The sequence below is a fragment of the Dromiciops gliroides genome, chromosome 3 (assembly GCF_019393635.1).
Source record: "Dromiciops gliroides isolate mDroGli1 chromosome 3, mDroGli1.pri, whole genome shotgun sequence".
Classification (NCBI taxonomy): domain Eukaryota; kingdom Metazoa; phylum Chordata; class Mammalia; order Microbiotheria; family Microbiotheriidae; genus Dromiciops; species Dromiciops gliroides.
Window position 1 is genome coordinate 510,256,018 of NC_057863.1, and position 21,617 is coordinate 510,277,634.

The 21,617-nt window shown below is 39.9% G+C and overlaps 1 protein-coding gene across 1 annotated transcript in view; it reads left to right on the top strand.

The window, feature by feature from the left end:
* Positions 1–21,617, top strand: part of LOC122747862 (protocadherin Fat 3-like) — a 773,714-nt gene that overhangs the window by 712,533 nt on the left and 39,564 nt on the right. The window contains 12 exon segments of the mRNA XM_043993670.1: positions 324–550; positions 553–627; positions 630–710; positions 713–756; positions 758–828; positions 830–885; positions 888–931; positions 933–1,120; positions 2,012–2,019; positions 13,859–13,990; positions 16,503–16,664; positions 20,995–21,077. Coding sequence (XP_043849605.1) covers positions 324–550; positions 553–627; positions 630–710; positions 713–756; positions 758–828; positions 830–885; positions 888–931; positions 933–1,120; positions 2,012–2,019; positions 13,859–13,990; positions 16,503–16,664; positions 20,995–21,077 — 1,171 coding nt within the window.

The following is a 21,617-nucleotide window of genomic DNA, read 5'->3' on the forward strand; positions in this document are numbered from 1 at the left end:
GGACATAAATAACTTTATCTTCAGCTCACTTTGCCTTCTACCCATATTGGAAATAATACCATCACGTTTTCTGGTCATGTTCCTCTCTACCCCAGTTCTGTTCTGTGGTCATACCTTACTGTTAATAACAAATGGTGCATTTGGGGGTTGAAAGTGATAAATGACTCTTCTTACTTAAATGTACATTCTTCAGCACTTGAGGAAGAATGGCTTAAAAAAAAAAGAAATATATTTGAAAGCATAGATGAGATTCTGTTTGTTGGGATTTATGTTGTTGGGGGGTTTTCTCTTAATTACCTATGTTTCTTCTTTAAATATTTTAGGCAAAAGACTTCGGGCAAACCCCAGCAAGTTTCCTATTCTTATGTGCGTGTCCGGGTGATTGAAGAAAGCATCCACAAGCCCACTGCCATCCCCTTGGAGATCTTTATTGTCACAATGGAGGATGACTTTCCTGGGGGTGTCATTGGGAAGATACATGCTACTGACCAGGACGTATATGATGTACTCACATATGCCCTGAAATCTGAGCAGAGAAGCTTGTTCAAGGTGACACCCATGATGGAAAGATCATTGCCCTGGGAGGCCTGGACAGCGGTAAGTATATTCTGAACGTTTCCGTGAGTGATGCCGCTTCCAGGTGCCCATTGATGTCATCGTCCACGTGGAGCAGCTGGTACAGGAGATGCTACAGAACACAGTCACCATCCGGTTGAAAATGTGTCCCCTGAGGACTTTGTTGGGCTACACATGCATGGGTTTCCGAAGGACCCTGAGGAATGCTGTCCTTTCCCAGAAACAAGATAGTCTCCACATCATCAGTATCCAGCTGTGGCTGGCACCAACCACTGGACATGTTGTTTGCCGTGCAGATGCACAGTGGCGGCTCTACAAGCCCGCATACCTCATCCAGAAGCTTTCCAATGCAAGTGAGACATTTGGAGAATGTGATTCGAATCTCAGCCATCCTGGAAAAGAATTGCTCTGGACTGGACTGCCAGGAACAACACTGTGAACAAAGCTTGTCCATAGATTCACACTCTCTAATGACCTACAGCACGGCTCGAATTAGTTTTGTGTGTCTCCGTTTCTACAGGAACGTGCGCTGTACATAGCAATGGTAAGTTTGCATTTATCACTCAAGGGAGAGGTTTCCCAGCCTCCCTCAGTCTTTTGGTTAGAAAGGGCAACTCGTAGGGTCTAAATGTCTTTGGGAAGAGACAAAGATGGCTTCATTGCTCTAGTCCTGCAAGGTTGGGATTGTTCTTGTTTATAGCCTGTAAGAAGTCAATGAATGTTGACCTTTATGAGGAAAGGTCACATCGGTAAGAGAGGCACCGTACTCATAGTGGTCAGTGAGAGATCATACCCATTGACCTCTCTCTGTTGTCTGATATGCATACACAGTGTCATTGCCTAATTCTTAGAATTATATATACCCAGGGTTTTATAAGCAATGGAACCTTTGCTCAAGTGATTGACAGCGGGATCAGTTCCAGGAAGGAATAAGCTTGTAAAGTAACCCTTAAAGTCATTGAAAGTGGCAGCAATCCTTGACCTCTTAACTTGAAGAAAATTTCCATTTGCCTAGTTTGTAGAAGATATCATAACATGACAATTTTGAATGTCATTATTATGACATTCAGTGAATGAAATATTTTTGTAGTTATAAAAGAATGTTGACAGTTTTCCTGCCTCCATTTCCATATCTGGCTCAGAAACCCAGAACAGTGCCAACCACCCTGCGGGTGCACCGTAAATACTGTGTGTTTGTGTTTTCATCAGTCAAATTCAAGATGACCCAAACCTGTTGAATATGTTAAATTATGTGCAAGTCAGACTATCTGAATACCTACATCATCTGCTAGGTGCTTTTGTCTCTAGCAGATGTCAGTGCCACACACAATTTATGCGGGCAGCTGTTCATGTCTTACCTAGATTACCTTACTAAGTAAGCTGATTTATGCAGCAAAGAACTGTGAGGGGCTTAATGAAGGTAGGTAGAGCAGAGTTCAGGAGGTGGGATGGCTCAGTACAAGGTGAAGCTCTACTCAGCAGGAACAAATGGTACCAGCCACAGACCCCACAGTGTGACCTATGGCACATACCTCGGTGTCTCACCCACTGAGAAAAATGAAATGACATGTTTCTCAGTCCCAAGGAGCTGTCGAGAACAGCATGTTACCTTGTTTCTAGGTGAGTAAGTCATTAGTACAGGCACTGCAAAAACCTCACAAATCAAAAATTTGCTCTGGGTAATGGTTATATGTGTGAAATCAAGGTGGGAAACTGTTAGGGAAACCTGTCCTGACTCTGAGTCCCCTTGAGCAGTATACCTCTATACTGCTTTCCAGGAGCCAAATCCTAGGTTGCCCAACGGTAGGACGCTAAAGACCTTCAAATCCTGAGTTTCTGAGGGGATTGCAATCTTGGCATGAAGAGAGTGTCAGTATCTCCCTTTCTTATTGGCTCATTTGTATAATTATTTTATTTCACAGAATCATACATACCCCTTCCTTCAAGAGGCAAGGTATTAACTGACTGTTTTGTAGCTGGCACAGCTAAGGCCTAGAGAGGTTCAGTGACTTATCCAGCTAATATAAACAGGATTAGTCTGGCTATATTTATTACCTACAAGGCATTTACAATTGATTAACAGGATAAACTAATGAAATATGCAATCAACAATACATTCAACAAGCCTTTTTAGTGTTTACTGTGCATAATCCACCCTGCTAGGTGCTGGGGAAAAAAGACAAAAATAAAAACAGTCCCTAATTTAAAGATGTTCACATTCTACTATGAAGAAACAACATATTCACAGATAAATAACCACAACATATATACAAAGTGATTTCTGGGTATGGAAGGAAAGAAAGATTCTAGGTATGGGGAACAGATAACTTGTACAAAGTCAGGGAGGTTGGAGAGTGGCATAAATGTAATTTCCACTATTCTACTTAGTAGCTATGTGACCTCAGATCATTCAATGGGTAAGCAACACTTCCTATTATCCAATATGTAGCCAGTGAGTGTTCCATGAATACCTGCCTGCTAGTAAACTGAAGAGAAGCCATACCAGTCAGTATGATGCTAGAAGGATAATAAGACATTCTCCAAAAGACAGAAAGGGTAACCATTGTGTTGTACAACATAGCCTCCTATCTTCCTGCACTTCCCTAGGATTTTCTCTTAAATAAAATTTAGGTGAGGAATTGTAAAGGAAGTAGTTCCTTTTCTCAGTCTCAGTTTTGTCCAGCATCTTTCTTTCCTCAGAAAGAAGTAAATAGTCAAGGATTTCAATTCTAATGACTCTTGAGCAATAGTTCTTTGTACGTTATAGAGAGAACCCAACCCTTTTGGCCCCCTAAAAACTTAGCTTGGCCAGCTATAGCATCTGGAGGGGACCCTATTGGCTATTGGGCGGAATAATTAACATTACAAATGGTGGCCCTCTCCACTCCAGGCTCCATGGTCTTGTTTGCACAGAATTCACTTCCTCCAGTGTTCTGTTCCTTGCCCAACATGAAGTGCATCTTTTTCTCATACAGATTGAGTCTGACGATCATTTCATTTTGAACAAAAATGCTGAATTGCTGCGACTAATGAAAGAAGACCTGGAATTTTAGTGCCAGTTTGCCTCATTAAATTCCAGCCACCATTAAATTTTGCATGTGAACAGCAGTTCAGCAGGTGCGAGGGAGGCTGTGTGATTGCCTCTGTGGCTGCCACTGGCTGATAGGCACACTGACGCACACTGAAAGCCTGACATAAAATTAGGCAGAAGGGAAATTACACATGAAACCCAATCTGACCAGGGAAGAAAGAGGAGAGGGAACCTGGGAAAGCATTACCCAGCTCATTCTAAATGGGCCTGTTGATCAGCATGTAGAGAAGAGGGGGTGGTCCGGAAGAAGGATCTATCAATAAGATCTCAAGAATTGACCAAAGTGTGAGTAGTAATGGAAGAACCAGTTTCACTGCCCTCCTGAACATTTTTCCAAGGGCTTGATTTCAGCTGGATGAAATAAAGGAGAAGCTTGCAAGCATATTTCAATCAAATAAACCTTATTAAGTGCCTACTGTGTACCAGACACCATGCTTCATGCTGTTTGAGTGTAAGGCAATGTGCTACAGTGGCAAGAATACTAGGCTGAGGTCGGGAACACCCAAAGTTCAAATCTCACCTGAGACACTTATTTTAACCTCTTGTAGCTTTCATTTCCTTTTCTGTAAAATGAAGGTAATAATATTTGTACTGCCAAAGAATTAGAGTTGTTGTGAGGAAAGAGTTCTATAAATATGTATGTATGAGTGTGTGTGTGTGTGTGTGTGTGTGTGTGTGTAAGAGGGTTGGTAGGTAGGTATCATCAGGTAGGAGTAAAAGTAGCACTACACAGACCTGGAGGACACCAGGGTTATTGTGCCAACTCTACAAAGGATTCACTTTGACAGAATCACTGAACTGCTTTATGTCTCAGTTCCCTACCTATAATGCAAGAGAAATCATTTCTGTTGTATGCACCTCAGAAGACTTTTTGAGGTTCAGCAAGAGTAACCAGGCAAATGGCACAGTGGATAGAGCACTGGGACTTGGAAGTAGGAAGACCCGAGTTAAAATCTTGTCTCAGGTACTTTCTAGCTGGTTGACCTTGGGTAAGTCACTTGACCGACTTCTTTCAGGTTTTGTTCTCTTATCTGCAAAATGGGAATAATAAGCCCACCTATCTTATAGGGTTGTTGTTGGAAGGATGAAATGATATAATATATTTAAAGCATTTTAGAGGTGGAAAAGCACTATATAAATATTATTATTATTATTACTACTACTACTACTACAAGACCTATTCCACCCCATCCCCCCATCAATTAGTCACTCTCCTCATTATACAGTGAAGCAATTGGTTACCTTTTACCAGAAGGGAAAGAGATAAGGTACCTTAATACCAACTAAATATGTTAATTTATCACCATCTCCCTAGAAAAATGCAAAATCTCTTCTTTCACTGGGGATGACCCATTGACCTATTAACCACCTATTTTCTACTCTAGTCAAATAAAAATGAGTGGGACTCTTACCCCAGTCCTAGTTCAAAAGAGGGAAAAGGGAATAAGAGAAAGAGTGTTATTTAATACAACAGTGCTAATTCATGTTATGCTTTGGTTGTTCAGCTTGTTTTCAGTTGTATCTGACTGTTCACGATCCCATTTGGGTTTTTCTTGGCAAAGATACTGGAGTGGTTTGCCATTTTCTTCTCTAGCTTATTTTACACATAAGTAACTGAGGTAAGCAGGATTAAATGACTTGCCCAGGGTCACAAAGCTAGGGAGCATCTGAAGCCAGATTTGAATTCACAAGGTGAGTCTTCTTGGCTTCAGCCTAGTATTTTCCTCCATTATGCCACTTACTGCCTTCATATTAATATACTTTCACCCCATAAAACTCTCAGATTCCTTTTATTTATTTTTTTTTCTTTTTCTGTTTTTCAGTGCAACAAACATTTATTTTATTTTTTCCAGTAACATTAAGGGGTAGTTTTCAACGGTCATTTTCATTAGATTTAGAATTCCAAATTTTTCTTCCTCCTTCCCTTCCCTTTCCTCCCCCCTCCCCAAGACATCAACCAGGTTATTATATACAATCCACAAGTGCTCTTTTTATCAGTTTTATCAGTTCTTTCTATAGGGGTGGATAGTATGCTTGATCCTTGGGATTGTCTTGGATCATTGTATCACTGAGAGTAGTTAAGCCTTCACAATTGCTCATAGAACAATACTGTTGTCACTATGTACAATGTCCTCCCAGTTCTGCTCCATGTTTTTCTGGTATCATCCTGTTTGTCATTTCCTCTAGCACAATACCATTCCACTACAATCATATACGACAGCTTCTTCAATCATTCCTCAATTTATGGACATTCCCTTGATTCTCAATTCTTAGCCACCACAAAGAGTTGCTATAAGGTTTTTTTTGTACAATTTTCCCCCTTTTCTCTTTTTCACTATTAACTATTGTTAAATGTTTCCCTCTATCCTATTCCCTTCCCCATGATATTTACCCTATTATCCATTTTCTTTCACCCTATCCCTCTTCAAAAAGGATTTGTTCTGTCTGTTCCCCTCCCCCAATCTGCCCTTCCTTCTTTTGCCCCTCTCCATTTGTCCCCTTCCCCTCCTATTTTCCTGTAGGGTTAGATATATTACTCCACCCAATTGAGTGTGTATGTTATTCCCTCTTTGAGCCAATTCTGTTGAGTGTTAGGCTCATTTACTACCCAGATTAAATAGATTACTCCACCCAATTGGGTGTGTATATTAATCCCTCCTTGAGGTAACTCTGATAAGATTGAGGTCTTTGAGCCTATTCTGATGAGTGTAAAACACATTTACTACCCTGCTCCTCCCCCATTTCTTCCCCCATTCCATAAACCCTTTCCTGTTTCTTTCATGTAGGATTTCACCCCTTACTACCTCTGCCCTTCCCCCTCCCCCAGTGCATTCTTCTCACCCTTCAATTTAACCTTAAAGATGTCATCATGGGGCAGCTAGGTGACACAGTGGACAAAGCATTCACCCTGGACCCAGGGGGATCCCAGCCAAAACCTGGCCTCAGACACATGGCAGTCACCCACTGCATGACCCCAGGTATGTCCCCCAACTCCAATTTTGTTTTTATGATTCTCTAGGGTCTTGTATTTGAAAGTCAAATTTGCCATTCAGTTAAGGTATTTTCATCACGAATACCTGAAACTCCTCTTTTTCATTGAAGTCCCACTTTTTCCTCTGAAAGATTATACTCAGTTTTGCTGGATACATGATTCTTTTTTGTAATCCCATTTCCTTTGCCCTCTGGAATATCATATTCCATGCCCTCTGGTCCTTTAATGTAGAAGCTGCTAGATCTTGTGCTATCCTGACTGGGGCTACACAGTACTTGAATTATTTGTTTTTGGCAGCTTGCAATATTTTCTCCTTGACCTGAGAGCTCTGAAATTTGGCTATAATATTCCTAAGAATTTTACTTTTGGAGTCTCTTTCAGGAGGTGATCAGTGGATTCTTTCAATTTCTATTTTACCTTCTGCTTCTAGAATACTTCCTTCTGACCTTCCAAGCTGTCCTTGTTTGGAAGATGATTTTAGCACATTCTTCTGTGGATTTTGCTGCTCCAGGAATTGTCCTGTGGCATTATTTGGATGTTTTATGGAGTGATCATGTCATGAGTTGGAGAGCTCACTTCCTTTCCTCCACCATCTTGGCTCTGCCCCAGAAGTCTCTCTCAGATTCTTTTTCATGTGAACTATTGCCTATCCACGCTCTCCCTATCCTGTATTTATGTCATTGATTTTTTTGAACCCAAGTGTAGAACTCCTTTTTAAAATACAGAAGTTTGCATAATAAATTATATCCTATGTAACACTAATAATCATTCCATAATCCAGTAAGCATTTATTAAGTGCTTACTATGTATCAGGCACCATGCTAACACTGAGAATACAGAGAAAAGCATCTATGATTTCAAATAGCCTTGAATGTATCTGTGGAGGGTCCACTGGCCAATTCTTAAATATCTGTACCTCACCACAAATAATCAATTTTCTACACATAACCATTTATAACAGTTATTCCTTTGAAGTAACAGAACAAAGTGAGGTATGCAGAACAATTAGCTTTTCTACTATCCTAATGGAGATAGGCAGCATGGTGTTTCTAGATAGAGGTCTAGACTTAAGAATCTGGAAGACTTGAATTCAAATCTTTCTGGCTTTTTGAACAAGGGCAAAAGCAATCAATTCTCAGAACTCTAATTTCCTCATCTATAAAATAGGAATATGATAATAATTTAGTACTTACCAGCAAAATGTTGTGGAGCTGAAGTGAAATATGTCAAAGGACCTTATAAATCTCATAAGGCTATATAAATGTCACCTATGTGTAACCCTGAGGTAGGGTGGCCCTTTCCAATTTTTGTCTGGACCAGACCTGTGATTACTATAGGGGGCTTCCTCTGAGGAACCTGCTCTACCCATGTAGATAAATACCTTCTCTGACACTCATAGCCTTCCCCAGGCCATGGAGAGGTTCTGAGGCTTGTCTGAAGTAACATAGCTAGTAGTTGTCCAAAGTAGGACTTGAACCCAGGTCTTTCTGAATCTGAGGCCAGTTGCCTCTCTTTCCAATATGTGTATAAAATTGTGAGTATTTAACCCCACACATATGCCCTAGAAAGTATCATTGCATGAAGTTGTACTCAGCACAGTAGTGAAATCATCCAGAAAATGTGGTTCAGCCAAGCAAATATACTGTATGATTCAGACTTCTGTGAGAAAACCACAGGAGACCAACTCAAAACAGGTACTGTACTTTTCTGTAGTTTAGATTTTCTTAGTGAGAAAAAGATGGAAGGGAACTAGTGGGGCCTTGGCCATCATTAATTCTAAATGTGAGATATTAACTCTTTACCATCACCTTGTCTGGCTCCATCTTGGGATGAATCAGATACAAATCTAGGCACTGGCCAGGTAAAAATATGAATGAGGACTGATGATAATGTTAGGTCCTTGAATGCTCTATACTGGCAGGTAAATGTCAGTGTAATGAGGAAGGGAGGAGAGGGAAGGCTCTAAAAATGCTGGAGCTTCCATCCTGAGAGCCCAGCTGCATCCCTTTCCTCTCAGCTGCCTCCAAAGCACCTACCATCATTAATCCAGATAAATTGTATGTTTGTCAACCACAAGAACTTTCCTGTGTCTTAAATTACCACCTGACTATGAGATTCAAGCTACTTTCAAAGTAGAATATATTGTTTGCAGCCTCACCCCGGGCAAAGTAGCTGTCTGAAGTGGATACCTTGGAAGCAGACAAGAGTGGGTTGGAAAGTCCACATATGGTTACTGAAACTATTGTGTGGCCCCTGTCAGAAAAATCTGACAGATTCTTAAATACCTGTACCTCACCAAAAGTTTTCTGCATATAACCACTTATATGGTTACCTCTCTGTCAGATGCTAACTATGTGACCTTTGGAAGTCAGGAGGCCCTGGGTTTGAGTACTGCCTCTGTGACCTACAGCAAATCCCTTAGCCTCTCAGTGTCTCAGGCTATTCTCTAAGACTCTAAGTTGCCGATCAGCATTGATAGTAGGAAATATTTGACAACTCTTGAGTGTTGACAAAACTTGATAAAAGCACAGATGAGTCCAGACCAAAAAAGCAAAATGAAATAAAAAATTGCCAGGTGTTACCTAATACAATAGTGTATATCTTCTGCAGACTTTTAAATCATGCATTTGACAAAAAAGGAAAGCTGTTCAAATATGGCCTGGCTGGGCCCTACATCATTCTCAGGTTAGTTGTCATAGTGAGTGAGTAGCCAGGCAAACTAGCAGCTCCTGGTGGAAACCTCTTAATGTATTGATTGCAGAAAATCTCTATAATTAATTTCAGGTGGTTTGAACTTGCTTGTAAATGTGGTTGACCCAAGGGTGGGCCAGAGTAGTCCCTTCTTTTTGACATGGTGCAAAATTTAACAAATGCAAAGGGTATTTTTAAATAGCATACAGGTTGAAAAGGGAACTGAAATGTCAAACACTGACCAAGCTCCTTTGGTCTTGCCATGATGTGGAATGAAAATGAACCTTTTTGGCTTTACAAACATGAACCCCTTTCCCCTCAGTACCAGTTCTGGACATAAATTGACTAGCCTGAAAATTTGTGGCATAAATCTTACATCCCTCCTTTAAGATAGATGTTCTTGAGCCCAGTACACATTTATGATTAAATCAAAATTCCTTAGAAATAGTTATGATGACAGACGATCTCCCAGAAGTCGGCAGACACTTCCTGAGGGATGGGGTGGGTGGGGGTGGGGGCATTCTTTTACAATAAAAAAGTGCCTTGTGGTCCATAACAATTAGAGGACATATATACATCCTAAAATAATAATTATGGAAACGTGATTTGACAAAGCAAATTAAGTTATTAGGAATTGTTTGGATCTTACCGAGTCTTAGGTATTTCGGGAGCCCTTGACTGTAGCTGGAAAGAGAAGCCTTTGCCCCTAAAGATCTTTCCCAGGATTTGGACACCTTCGTTAGGATCTCCAATTATGAGTCATGATGAGTCAGATGTTGATCTATTCCACATTAGTTATAAGAAATTCAGCCCCTGGAACAGTTTGTATTCTAGGCATGATCTAAGTACCTCCAAATGTTTACAGAGAAGAAAAAGTCATGTTCTAGTTTGGAGAAACCTGCTTGCTCAACAGCCTCACTATTTAGCCTTTCTTTACTTGAATAAAGGATGGAGACAGACGAATAGACACAGAGAAAGGAAGTGAGGAGGGAGAGCAAGAGACACAGAGAGAGGTAAAGACTGATGGAGAAATTGAGAGAGACAGAGGTCAAGAAAAAAAGGGAAAGAGGACAGAAACAGAACAGATTGAGAAAGAGATACAGAGTTACCTAAGAAGGATGGGCCCTGGTGTTTTACTCTTTTGTTATAAGGACCTGGGAGGGGGGTGGGCTGTAGCTTTTGTTGCAGAGAGGAATGATAATAGGGCCAGAGATAAAACAGCTGCTGCGGTCAGAATGTTTCCTATTCTGTGTTTTCCTGTTAGGAGATCAGAGGGGATGCCTTTAAAGATTCTAAAAAAGACAGCCAGACAGTACTCCACCCCACCCCAACCCCTTACCAAGAATTTTCCCTTCTTTCTAAATAACCCTTTCAAAGAAAGACTGCTGGGAATACTGCCCTTAGAAAGGAAAAAGATGGTGATGTGGGTCACCTGATAGTTAAAATGGAAAAGACATTTCCTATGGTTTTGTTGGTGATAGATTGACTGAAGACATAGTCAGATGCTATGCTAAATTAGGAAACTGGTGACATAGATGATCTAGAAATTAATAGCATTTGTTTGGGGGCTGCACCTTGTAATTATTTTTTACAGGAATATACCTTGCTAGTTAGGTATGGCTTGGATAAATGTTAAGATTAGTTTGTAATCCCTGAGCACAAGCAAATGTAACAGTCTAGATTAGTGCTAGGTGTCAGAAAATGGGGATAATCCACATAGAGATAAAAATGAAAGTTGACTTAGTGCCATTGAAATGTGACTGTTACCCCAACCTACCTATTGGTCTTGCAAGTCAATATTGAAGGGTGTGTTCGAGCCATTATCTATGAATAGTCTATGCATTTGGACAAAACACAATTTGTTTTTACCTAAAAGTGCCAGTAGCCACTTAACATTAGTCATTAATAGTTACTTGGAGGGGGCAGCTAGATGGCGCAGTGGATGGAGTACCGGCCCTGGAGTCAGTCCGGCCTCAGACACTTAACACTTACTAGCTGTGTGACCCTGGGCAAGTCACTTAACCCCAAATGCCTCACTTAAAAAAAAATAGTTACTTGGAGGGGGCAGCTAGGTGGCACAGTGGATAAAGCACCAACCCTGGATTCAGTAGGACTTGAGTTCAAATCCGCCACCTATTGGCTGTATGACCCTGGGCAAGTCACTTAGCCCTCATTGCCCCCCCCCAATAGTTACTTGGAAGAAGACATAGGATGCCCAAGAAACTAGTTATAAGATAAGGGAGGACTGAAAAAGCATGGCAGCACTGAGGATTCCCAAGGAGGTCAAAAGGTGAACTTTTGTTGAATCATTGTCACTAAACAACAGGTTTCCCCTATGCTATAAAATGCCCAGGCTCTTTCTTCTCTGTCCTTGTTTCTTTTAAAACCAGATGTATAGTTATTTCTAAATTTTCTGTTCATCAGCTGAGATATGATAAACCAGTTCAGGGCCAGGCAACATCTTTTATGGCTAAGCTATAAACCACTGAAAATAGGATTTATAAATTTTGGGTTTGCTCTTGCCACTTATATTGCTTCTTTCAAAGATTACAGTTCCTAAAATATTTATATGTTGTTAAAGTTGAATTGCTATTTTCCTCTAGACTAAGAAATTAATATTTAGTAGGACAGTATGCTTAATGGTCAGGATAGAATAGAAATCTAAGAAAAATGTAATAGGCCAGATATTGCCAAGTGATGGAGCTGCTGACTCCCCAGAAGTGTTAAATTCACATGAAGGGGCTCTAACTCTTTTAGACCACTGGGAACCCATTTAGAAAATTACTGTTCCAGTTGTGAGTTATTTTTAATTTGTCTCCTTTTATAGCCACTTTATTACTTACCCTGATGTAATTTACACTTAAGGAGTAGCTCTCTCACCAGGTAGGAAATGGCCTAATTACTTTTGAAATATCCAGATTCCATGAAAAGCGCATTTTCTCTGTTTGCCAAGGTTGCAGAATCAAAATAACTAATTTAGCGCCTGATTTCATAGTTAAATCTGTTAATCTGCTTCCCAGGATTTATTTTCTAAAGCATTAATACAAGTTTCATCCTCCTGTGCCATTAGGATCATGACTGGGAAGGACGTTTTCCTTTGAAATGGCTAATTCTACTTCTCATGAATGTTGCTATATCACATTTGCACATAGTCAGTAAAACAGCATGTGTATTGGAAGAGATTAGGATATAAGCAAGTAGTACTTTGCCTCCATAACTCTGATTCAGCAAAAGGATGCCTTCTTTCTTTGAAATCCATACCAATAGTCTTTTTAATTATCTAGATTCTATGCAGGATTAGACCAAATTAAGGGAGCCTGGAGAACAAGACCTCTTGTGCCTCTCACTTTGGCCCAACCTCATTGATAAAGGTCAGATGGATCAGGAGAGGGAGGAGGGGGGAAGCATTAGATTAAGAGTTAGAAGACCTGGGTTCAAATCTCTGTTCAGTAATTTACCTGCACAACCTTGGTCAAGACACTTTTCCTCTTTAGGTCTTATATTCTTTATCTGTAAAAATAAGAAAAGTCAACTAGATAATCTCTTAAGGTTTCTTCCAGATCCTATAATGTCCATATTTTCATCAGTCCCAAGAGACTTTATCTTCACAATTCTGAAGTAGTGAGATGAAAAACATTTCCCCAGGCTCCTTGATGGTCTAATCTTGGTCTAGTTCAGTTTTAAATTGGAGATCTTTGGGGCAGCTAAGTGGCACAGTGGATAAAGCACTGGCCCTGGATTCAGGAGAATCTGAGTTCAAATACAGCCTCATACACTTGACACTTATAAGCTGTGTGACCCTGGGCAAGTCACTTAACTCTCGTTACCCCACAAAAAAATTAAATTAAAAAAAATTAATTAAATTGGAGATCTTTTGCCTGTCTCAATGAAGCTACATAGGCAGTAGGTATTAGAGGTATTCTATAGTAGTAGGCCTCCACCAGTCTCGGACGACCATGGATCAGCACCTTGAGGAGCCACAGGACATAGTGTGGCTGTGCAGTCCGATACGGGAGCCACAGCTCCTGAGTGACTTATAACTGGTAACTGCCACATCCCATGTTGTATCTACCCCATGAGGAGTAGCTGGAGTGTCCTCTCCAGGGTGCTGGCCTGAGTGGATCAATATGGAAAACAAGCAGTTGCCCATGCAGCAGGTTTTCCCTCTCCGAGACATTGGTGGATCCAAAGGAGAGGCAGAGCCAATACAGTTTGGCACCAGTGCTGCCAAAGGAGTTGCCAGAAGAATGTGATGTCCAACATCCAACTGCCTAAGGGACTCCGGCTCCTGATTTTTCCTTGGGGTTAACTCCCGAAGGCTTTCCCATATATGGGTATAGCCGCAAGGCAGCAGAGGAGAGGTATTCTATAGGTGTCTACAGAAGACAATGCTGCCCTCAAGTCATCTCTTTGAATCCTCACTGTTCTGTAGCACTTTTCTTGGCCAGTTTCTGCATTCTGTTTGTCTCTTTGCATCCTTAACTGTGTCGTTCCATTTGTAATAGGAGGACTCTGTCCAGGGTCAAATGATCCTTGCGTGGAGAAGCCCTGCCCTGGGGACATGCAGTGTGTTGGTTATGAAGCCAGTAGAAGACCGTTCATCTGCCAGTGTCCACCAGGAAAACTTGGCGAATGCTCAGGTACAGAATGGTGTTGGATGAAGGATATCATAACTTTGGTTCCTATAGTGCTTAACCTTGATTTAAACCATTCTTCCCAAACTCTCAGAAGGCATTTCTTTTTTTTTTTTTTTTAAGTGAGGCAATTGGGGTTAAGTGACTTGCCCAGGGTCACACAGCTCATAAGTGTTAAGTGTCTGAGGTCGGATTTGAACTCAGGTACTCCTGACTCCAGGGCCAGTGCTCTATCCACTGTGCCACCTAACTGCCCCCCAGAAGGCATTTCAGAAATGCCTTTCTGAATTGACCAGTGTAATAACACACAGTCTCAAAACTTATTTGGGATTTCTCTGATCTTCTTATTCTCATTCAATTGGGTAGCCATTCCAACCTTGAGATCATAGGCTTCATGAGAGAATCAACAGAGCTCTGGATTTAGAATCAGAAAGTCCTGTCTCAGACCCATAGGTCACTATGTGACCTTGGGCAAATCACTTTATCTCTCTAGGTCTTAGTTCCCTCACCTGTAAAATGAGGCTTCACTGACCCTTTAGGATCTCTTTCTGCTCTAAATCTGTGAGCTTGTGACTACTATTAATACCCTCCTCACACCCTATATCGTGAGGTGAGGTGTCAGTCAACAAGCATTTTATTTAAATGACTTCTTTGCGTCAATCATTGTGCTGACAGCTGCTTGCCACTGGGTTCCACCAGAAATCCAAAACCCAGAATTTAGTATTTCTACTAAATAAAAATGAAATAACTATGTACTATTTATAATGGAATGGCCAAAAAATGCTGTGGGCTTTTTCAGTTTCATCTCATCTATTTTAAAGGTATGACATTATAGAAAATAGAAGATTGTTGGAGCAAAGGGCAGCCCATCTTTGGTATAGTCCTTGCTATTCAGAGTGTTGCATAAATCTGCCATCATCAGAAGATAATACTTTAGATGGAAAAGCCAATCGTGGTCTATAGAATGAGCCGAGCAAGCCTGGACCAGTAAGGAACATATTATCCATCTGAGACGGATGGTAGCATATTTCATTAAAGCAGAGGCATCCACCCCCATGTCCTGAGAAAAAAATCTTATTTATATGATTTTAGCTTTAAATCTTCCCTTCTTGACCTTCATCCAGCTTTCAATTTGGCTATTGTAGCCTTCGTTCATTTTCAAGCATGGCTTTTTGAATTCTAACATTGATTCTTAAAATATATTGTTGGGGAAGAAAGGGAAGTATAATCATTAGTCATTACCATAATGTCATTTTGTTATTATAAAGCATATCTGAAATGCAAAAATATGGACAATTTTTTGGTCAGACTCAGACTCACTCAGGACTTTTGACATTTCTTGCTCAGTTATTGGAGATGACAATACAATCTTCTCAGGTATCAGCCCCAAGAACAAAGCTATATGTAAAGTGGGGTGATTTCCACACTCTTAATAGTCATCCCCAGTAATGTACCCTTTAAATATACTCTACTATTACTTTAAAAAAAGAGATAGAGTTAGAAATGGACCCATTTACCCAGTATATCTAGCATGTACATGAATAAGTGTATAGTTTATATATAAGATACTTAGATGAAAACCCAAATCTCTCCAAACTTCCCTTCTGCCCATCAAGTTACATAATCCACATAAATGACATCAGCCCTTAATTTTCCATATGCTTATCATCTATTAATAGGTAGACAGAAATTGCGTTCTCTTCTGCAGGAAACTTTTATTAAGCACTTACTATGTACCAGGTGTTATGCTAAGCTCAGGGGATTATTAAAAAAAAAAAACCCACAGCCCCTGCCCTCAAGGAGCTTACAATCTAATGGGAGAAAAAACAAGCAAACAAATATATGCAAACAAGTTATGTGCAGGATAGATAGGAAAGAATTGAAAGAAGGAAGGCACTGGAATTAAGAGGGTTAGGGAAAGTCTTCCTGTAGAAGATGGAATTCCCCCATCCTAGTATTTGTTTTTACAAACATTTCAAATGTGTTGGACGTGTTGAGTAAAGTACTATTTTTTTAATTATTTATAATCGCCTTTGTATAGATCAGTTTACATTATTATTTCAAAATACTTGGGAAATCCACTACTTGGAAGTAGGGGAAATTTTATTTGGTAGTGGAATTTCACTTGATGGTACTAAAAGTACTTGAGTCCCTGCAGAAACCATTTGTTGCATCCTTTTGAAAGTTACAATTTTGCTAATTCTCAATAGGAGTTATAGAAGTACAGTGATGATCCAGGTTTTAAACTGTTAAATTTCCCATTGGCATAGGGCAACTTAGATCCCTGGGATCTGATTGCTTAATAAATTTTTTCAACCCAAATCTAAGGAGTGTGGCGTGTAATGGAGGAACAGTAAGTTGGTAGGTTTTTATTTAAAAGCTTTCTCCAAAAATGGCTTCATTAGCTGCGCATGATCTTTAATTAACTTCACTTGGCAGTTTGTTGGGTAATTTTGTGTGTCCTGCTCAATTACTGAACATTAAAAGTATATGTATCTTCTCATAATGATTCTTTCAGGGCACACTTCTCTCAGCCTTTGCTGGAAACATGTTACATCAAATTACCGGCTTTCTGAAAATAGCAAGAAAGAAGAATTTAAGTTGGCTCTGCGTCTGCGAACACTGCAAAGCAATGGGATTATAATGTACACCAGAGCAAATCCCTGGCATAATTCTGAAGGTAATTAAAGTGGGGTTATCTTTTCCTGCAGGTCATTTCTCTGCTTATATGTTTGCATTTTTGGCTCTCGATTTAGGGAATGCTGTAGATCATTTTGTCTTTGGGTTCAGAAGACCAGAAGCAGAATCAGGGCAGAAGAGGACAGCAGCCAAACTGGGAGTGGGGCCAATACCCCCCATTTTCCTTTTGAACATCTAGCATCAAACTTGACTCTGTAAATGTTGTGTCATCTCCCTCTAGAATAGGTTCAAGAGTGAGTCTCCTTGAGCTATAATCACTCAACAATTCATAGCAACTCTTCCACAGGGATACAATTGACTGTAATCCTCCTCCGCTCCATTCAGCACCTCTCCCTACCCAATTGTGAAATATCCCTCAGTTCTGAGACTTCAGGCCTGAAGTCTGGAGGGCTTAGGTTTTTCCAGTCATTGGACAGAGTATCCTGACTCCTCAGCTATAACTACTCTGATCACTTAAAGAAAAAAACAGTTGGGGATTTTTCTAGGAGGATCCCTGAGATGTATAGAATCGTTTGAACATGATACTGTACCCTGCCTCCACAACAAAGTCCCCTTCTGAACCATATTCAGCATCACTGGCATCTCTGGGGTAGCGTGACAGCACTGAATATTCTACAGTAGCCCAACAAATCACAAATATACAAATCTCCCTTAAAAATGAGAGAGTGGTTATATATATATATATCAAATCCACTTGTAAGAGACCAAAATGCAGATTAATTTCTTTGGATAAATTTTAAATTCAAAAGTAAATATGCAAACTTACCTGATAACTTATTTGGACAGGGAATGTTAGTACTAATTCTGAAATCTTCAAAGACTGTTCATACATCCAATAAATGCTGTAACCAGTTGTGACTTCAGAGGATGATAATAAAACCTCCCTCCCAACTCTCAGAAGAGAGGTGGTGAATCATAGGAGCAGACTGAACCATGCTTTATACTTCTAGCCAATCAGATATATGTGTGACCCTAGGCAAGTCACTTAGCCCTGTTTACTTCAGTTTCCTTATCTTTAAAATGAATAGAGAAGGAAATAACAAATAACTCCAGTATTTTTGCAAGACAACCCCAAAAAGGGGTTGAAGAGTTGAACACAACTGAAAAATTACTAAATAACAAATCAGATATAGCCAATGTGTTGGTTTGTTTTGCTTAACTATACAACCTTATTCTAAGCAACTATAGGTAGCGTAATGAGTAGAGCCTGAAGTCAGGAACATTCATCTTCCTAAATTCAAATCTGGTCTCAGATACTTAATAGCTCTGTGACCCTGGGCAAGTCACTTAACCCTGTTTGCCTCAGTTTCCTTATCTATAACGTGAGAAGGAGATGGCAAACCACTCCAGCATCTCTGCCAAGAAAACCCCAAATAGAGTGATACAGAGAGTAGGACACAAGTGAAACAGCTCAACGACAAAAACAACTTTATTGCAAGGGAGGGTTCAATTAGCAGCAAAGGGGAAAAGGAAAAGTCATTGAGAAGCTTCTGGTCAAGGCCACAAATAAAATCTCCCTCTCTGCCATTCATTCTGGTCATCATCTTTCTGTTCAAGAGTCTGCCCCCTCAGGGCATATAGCTAGCTGGGGAAAATCTACCCTTGTGGAAAGCTATTTGGGATCTTAGAATTTAGAGCTGGGAAAGACTTTAGAAATCATTTAGGCTGTAAGAGATTTGGCACTTCCAGTCTTGGGGGGGGGGGTCAGGGCTGGGTCTGAGAATAGGCATGGGTGACTTCATTCATTTGTTCAACAAACATTTATTAAGTGTTCACTGTCATTCAACGAGCACTTATTAAGTGCTTACTGTATACCTGGCATTCTATTAGGTGCTGAGTATTACAGAGAAAAAAATGAGCATATACATTATGTGCAAGAAATCATTTAGTCACCGTGAACCCTATCCCTAAAAACAACCAAGAATGAACACTGCTTTCCTTCCTGTTCACACACACACACACCACATGTCTCCATACTTATTATTCCCAGGAATTTCAGTCAGCATCTAAGTTGATCACAGCATCTCAGAGCCAAAAAGAACTTCAATGGCCATGTAATCCAATACAAGAACAAGAACAAGGGCCCCACCTACAACACCCCCAACAAGTAGGCATCCAGCCTTTTCCCAAAGAGCTCTAGTGACTGTTACCTCCCAAGGCAGCCCACTCCACTCTTAGCTCTAATTACTAGGATTCTCTTATTGTCAAACTTAAATTTGGCTCTTTGTAGCTGCCAGCCATTGCTCCTACTTCTGCCATCTGAGCACAAACAAGTCCGATTCCTTCTTCATTATAGCTTTTCAGATACTTGGAGAAGTATCATGCCACCATGTCTCCTCCCCTTCACAATGCACATTCCCAACCCTTTCAGCTGATCCTCAGATGACATATGAGCTCAATGCCCTTCTTCATCATGATTGATTACCCTCCTTTAGAGTCTTTCTAACTTATCAGTGTCACGTAAAATGTGGAACCCTGAACCCTACCAAATATTCCAGGTGAGTTTTCACCAAGGCAGAGTACAGGGAAACTATTACCTCCTTTTTCCTGGATATTATGCCATTCTTAATGGAGTCCAAGACAAAAAGGAACAATTCAACTGGTTCAGTCCCTAACATATCATACTAAGTTCCCTATCTAACAAAAGCATCAAGTAATCGTCATGTTTTCTTAGGTTCCTAATCTTTTTTGTGTCATGGACTCCTTTGGAATTCTGTTGAAACCATTGGGCCCCTCCTCAGAATCATGCATTTAAATACACAAAACAAAATATATGATTTTAAAATGAATAATTTATATAAAATAAAATTGTTTACAAAGGAAACCATTTCTATTGATAGAGTTTTAAAGATATAAATGTATGTATATATCTGTGTGTATGTGTGTATATATCTTGTGCATGTGTATGTGTGTGTGTGTGTGTATATATATATATATATATATATATATATATATATAAAGTCTAAAATCCTAACCTAGAAGAAGCTTACAGAAAAGTCCATGATCTACCTTTTTTCTTCAGTTCAGGGGGAAATATCCATGCTTTTTAGAAAGGCAATGTTGAAGATCATTTTGATGTAGCTAAATTTTATTGACCAAAAGATTATGATCATAGTGGGAAAAGAAAAATATATACAAAAGTGAAGGCTCTGGATTTTTTTTTATTTTGATTTGCTTTCAGGACAGGCTCCCCTGTGAAGGTCAGATGTTTTCAGAATGGGTTTAAAGGAGGAAGATGGAAGCAAAGTTTTTAGGAACTCTTATGGAATACTTCTACCGATTCTATTTATAAAGCAAAATGCAAAGACACCAGTCCATTTGTGCAGCTTCTGTTCTGTTCTGTTCTTTACTGATACCTTCCTTTCTTTCCTCAGTTCCTCTCTTCCTTCCAAGTTGGAGTAGGAGCCTGGAGCCTTTGATGAATTCAGCTCTTTTTATTAAGCAAGAGGTTACAGTATCTTACACATACTATGCACTCATTAAATGCCTAGTGAATGGAATTTTAATGAATAAATATCTTCCATGGCATTGAACTTGAGGTAATCAAAACCACTCACAGACAGGATTTCTGTTTCCTGAAAAATGGGGATTCTCTTAACTTTGACATCTCACTTTAATCTGAAAAGCACCCCCTTCTAAATCCTGGGATATAAATCAAACAACAAATTATTAACATGTGACAGATACAAAGCATCTGGTATGGACTTCATTTTCTAAAACAAGTACATTCCTGAAATTTATGTAAATTCCATTTTTTGTCAGAGCAGGTCATATCTAAAATAAACTAGGAGAGCCTGCTATTTAAAGGAAAATTTTATGAATACTTTTGTATGCTAATTCTCACCCCCAAATTGCTTGTCTTTGTATATTTGGGGTTTTTTCAATATGTTGGGCTGTCTTAAACGAGAGCACATCTGTACTAAACTATTAATAGCTCGGAACATCCACTTTGGGAATTTGAATCTGTTTGCTTGGCATTTTGTGCCTCTTGAAAGACTTCATTTTATTGGGTTTTGGTGCAGTGTGTATGTATACCTTGGGCTTTTGTTCAGCAGCCAATGAAGTAGAAATGTATTGTTTCAATTGTGTGTTCTGCTTCCTTGTATTTTCTGAGTTAGCGTGTCATCTGTGGTAAGCACTTAGAATAAGAAGTAGGTGAAAGGTGTCTCTCAGAGAATCCCATGAGAGTAGAATGAAATAAGGATGTTCATAAAGCTTTGGAATTAAAGCTTCCTATGTCAGGCCCTAACGTTCACACATAACTGTCAGGCTTCCGAACCTTCAGAATGTTGTATTGTTTTATATGTCAGTGGGGCTCAGGATGCAGCCTTTGCTGACCTTTGCTGGCTCGAATTCATCACAGCTCATTCCCCAAGGCCTAGACCTCGGGCAGGTGGACAGTCTTGCCATTGATATAAAATCCCTCTGAAGAAACAGTCACCAGCATGTGGGTGAGAGGAAAAAGACAAGCATTTATTATAGGAGCAGCTAGGTGGTGCTATGGATAGAGCAGCAGCCCTGGAGTCAAGGAGACCTGAGTTCAGATTTGGCTTCAGACTCTTAGTGTGACCCTCGCAATGTCACTTAACTCCATTTACCTCAGTTTTCTCATCTGTAAAATGAGCTGGAGAAGGAAATAGCAAACACTCCAGCACCTTTACCCAAGAAAACCCCAAATGAAGTCGGAAAGAGTCAGACACAAATGAAATAACTGAACAGCAACAAAAATATGTATGCAAATCACTGGCATTAGTTACATGGGGGGGGGAATCCTTTAAAAAAACAACATGGTTCTTGCCTTCAGGGACTTCCCATTTTACTGAAGGATAGAACATGTATACTTAAAAGTAAAAATCAAATAATTTAAGAGGGAAGTGAGAATTAACAACTGAAGGAATTAGGAAAAAACTTCACATAAGAGGTGGTACCATGA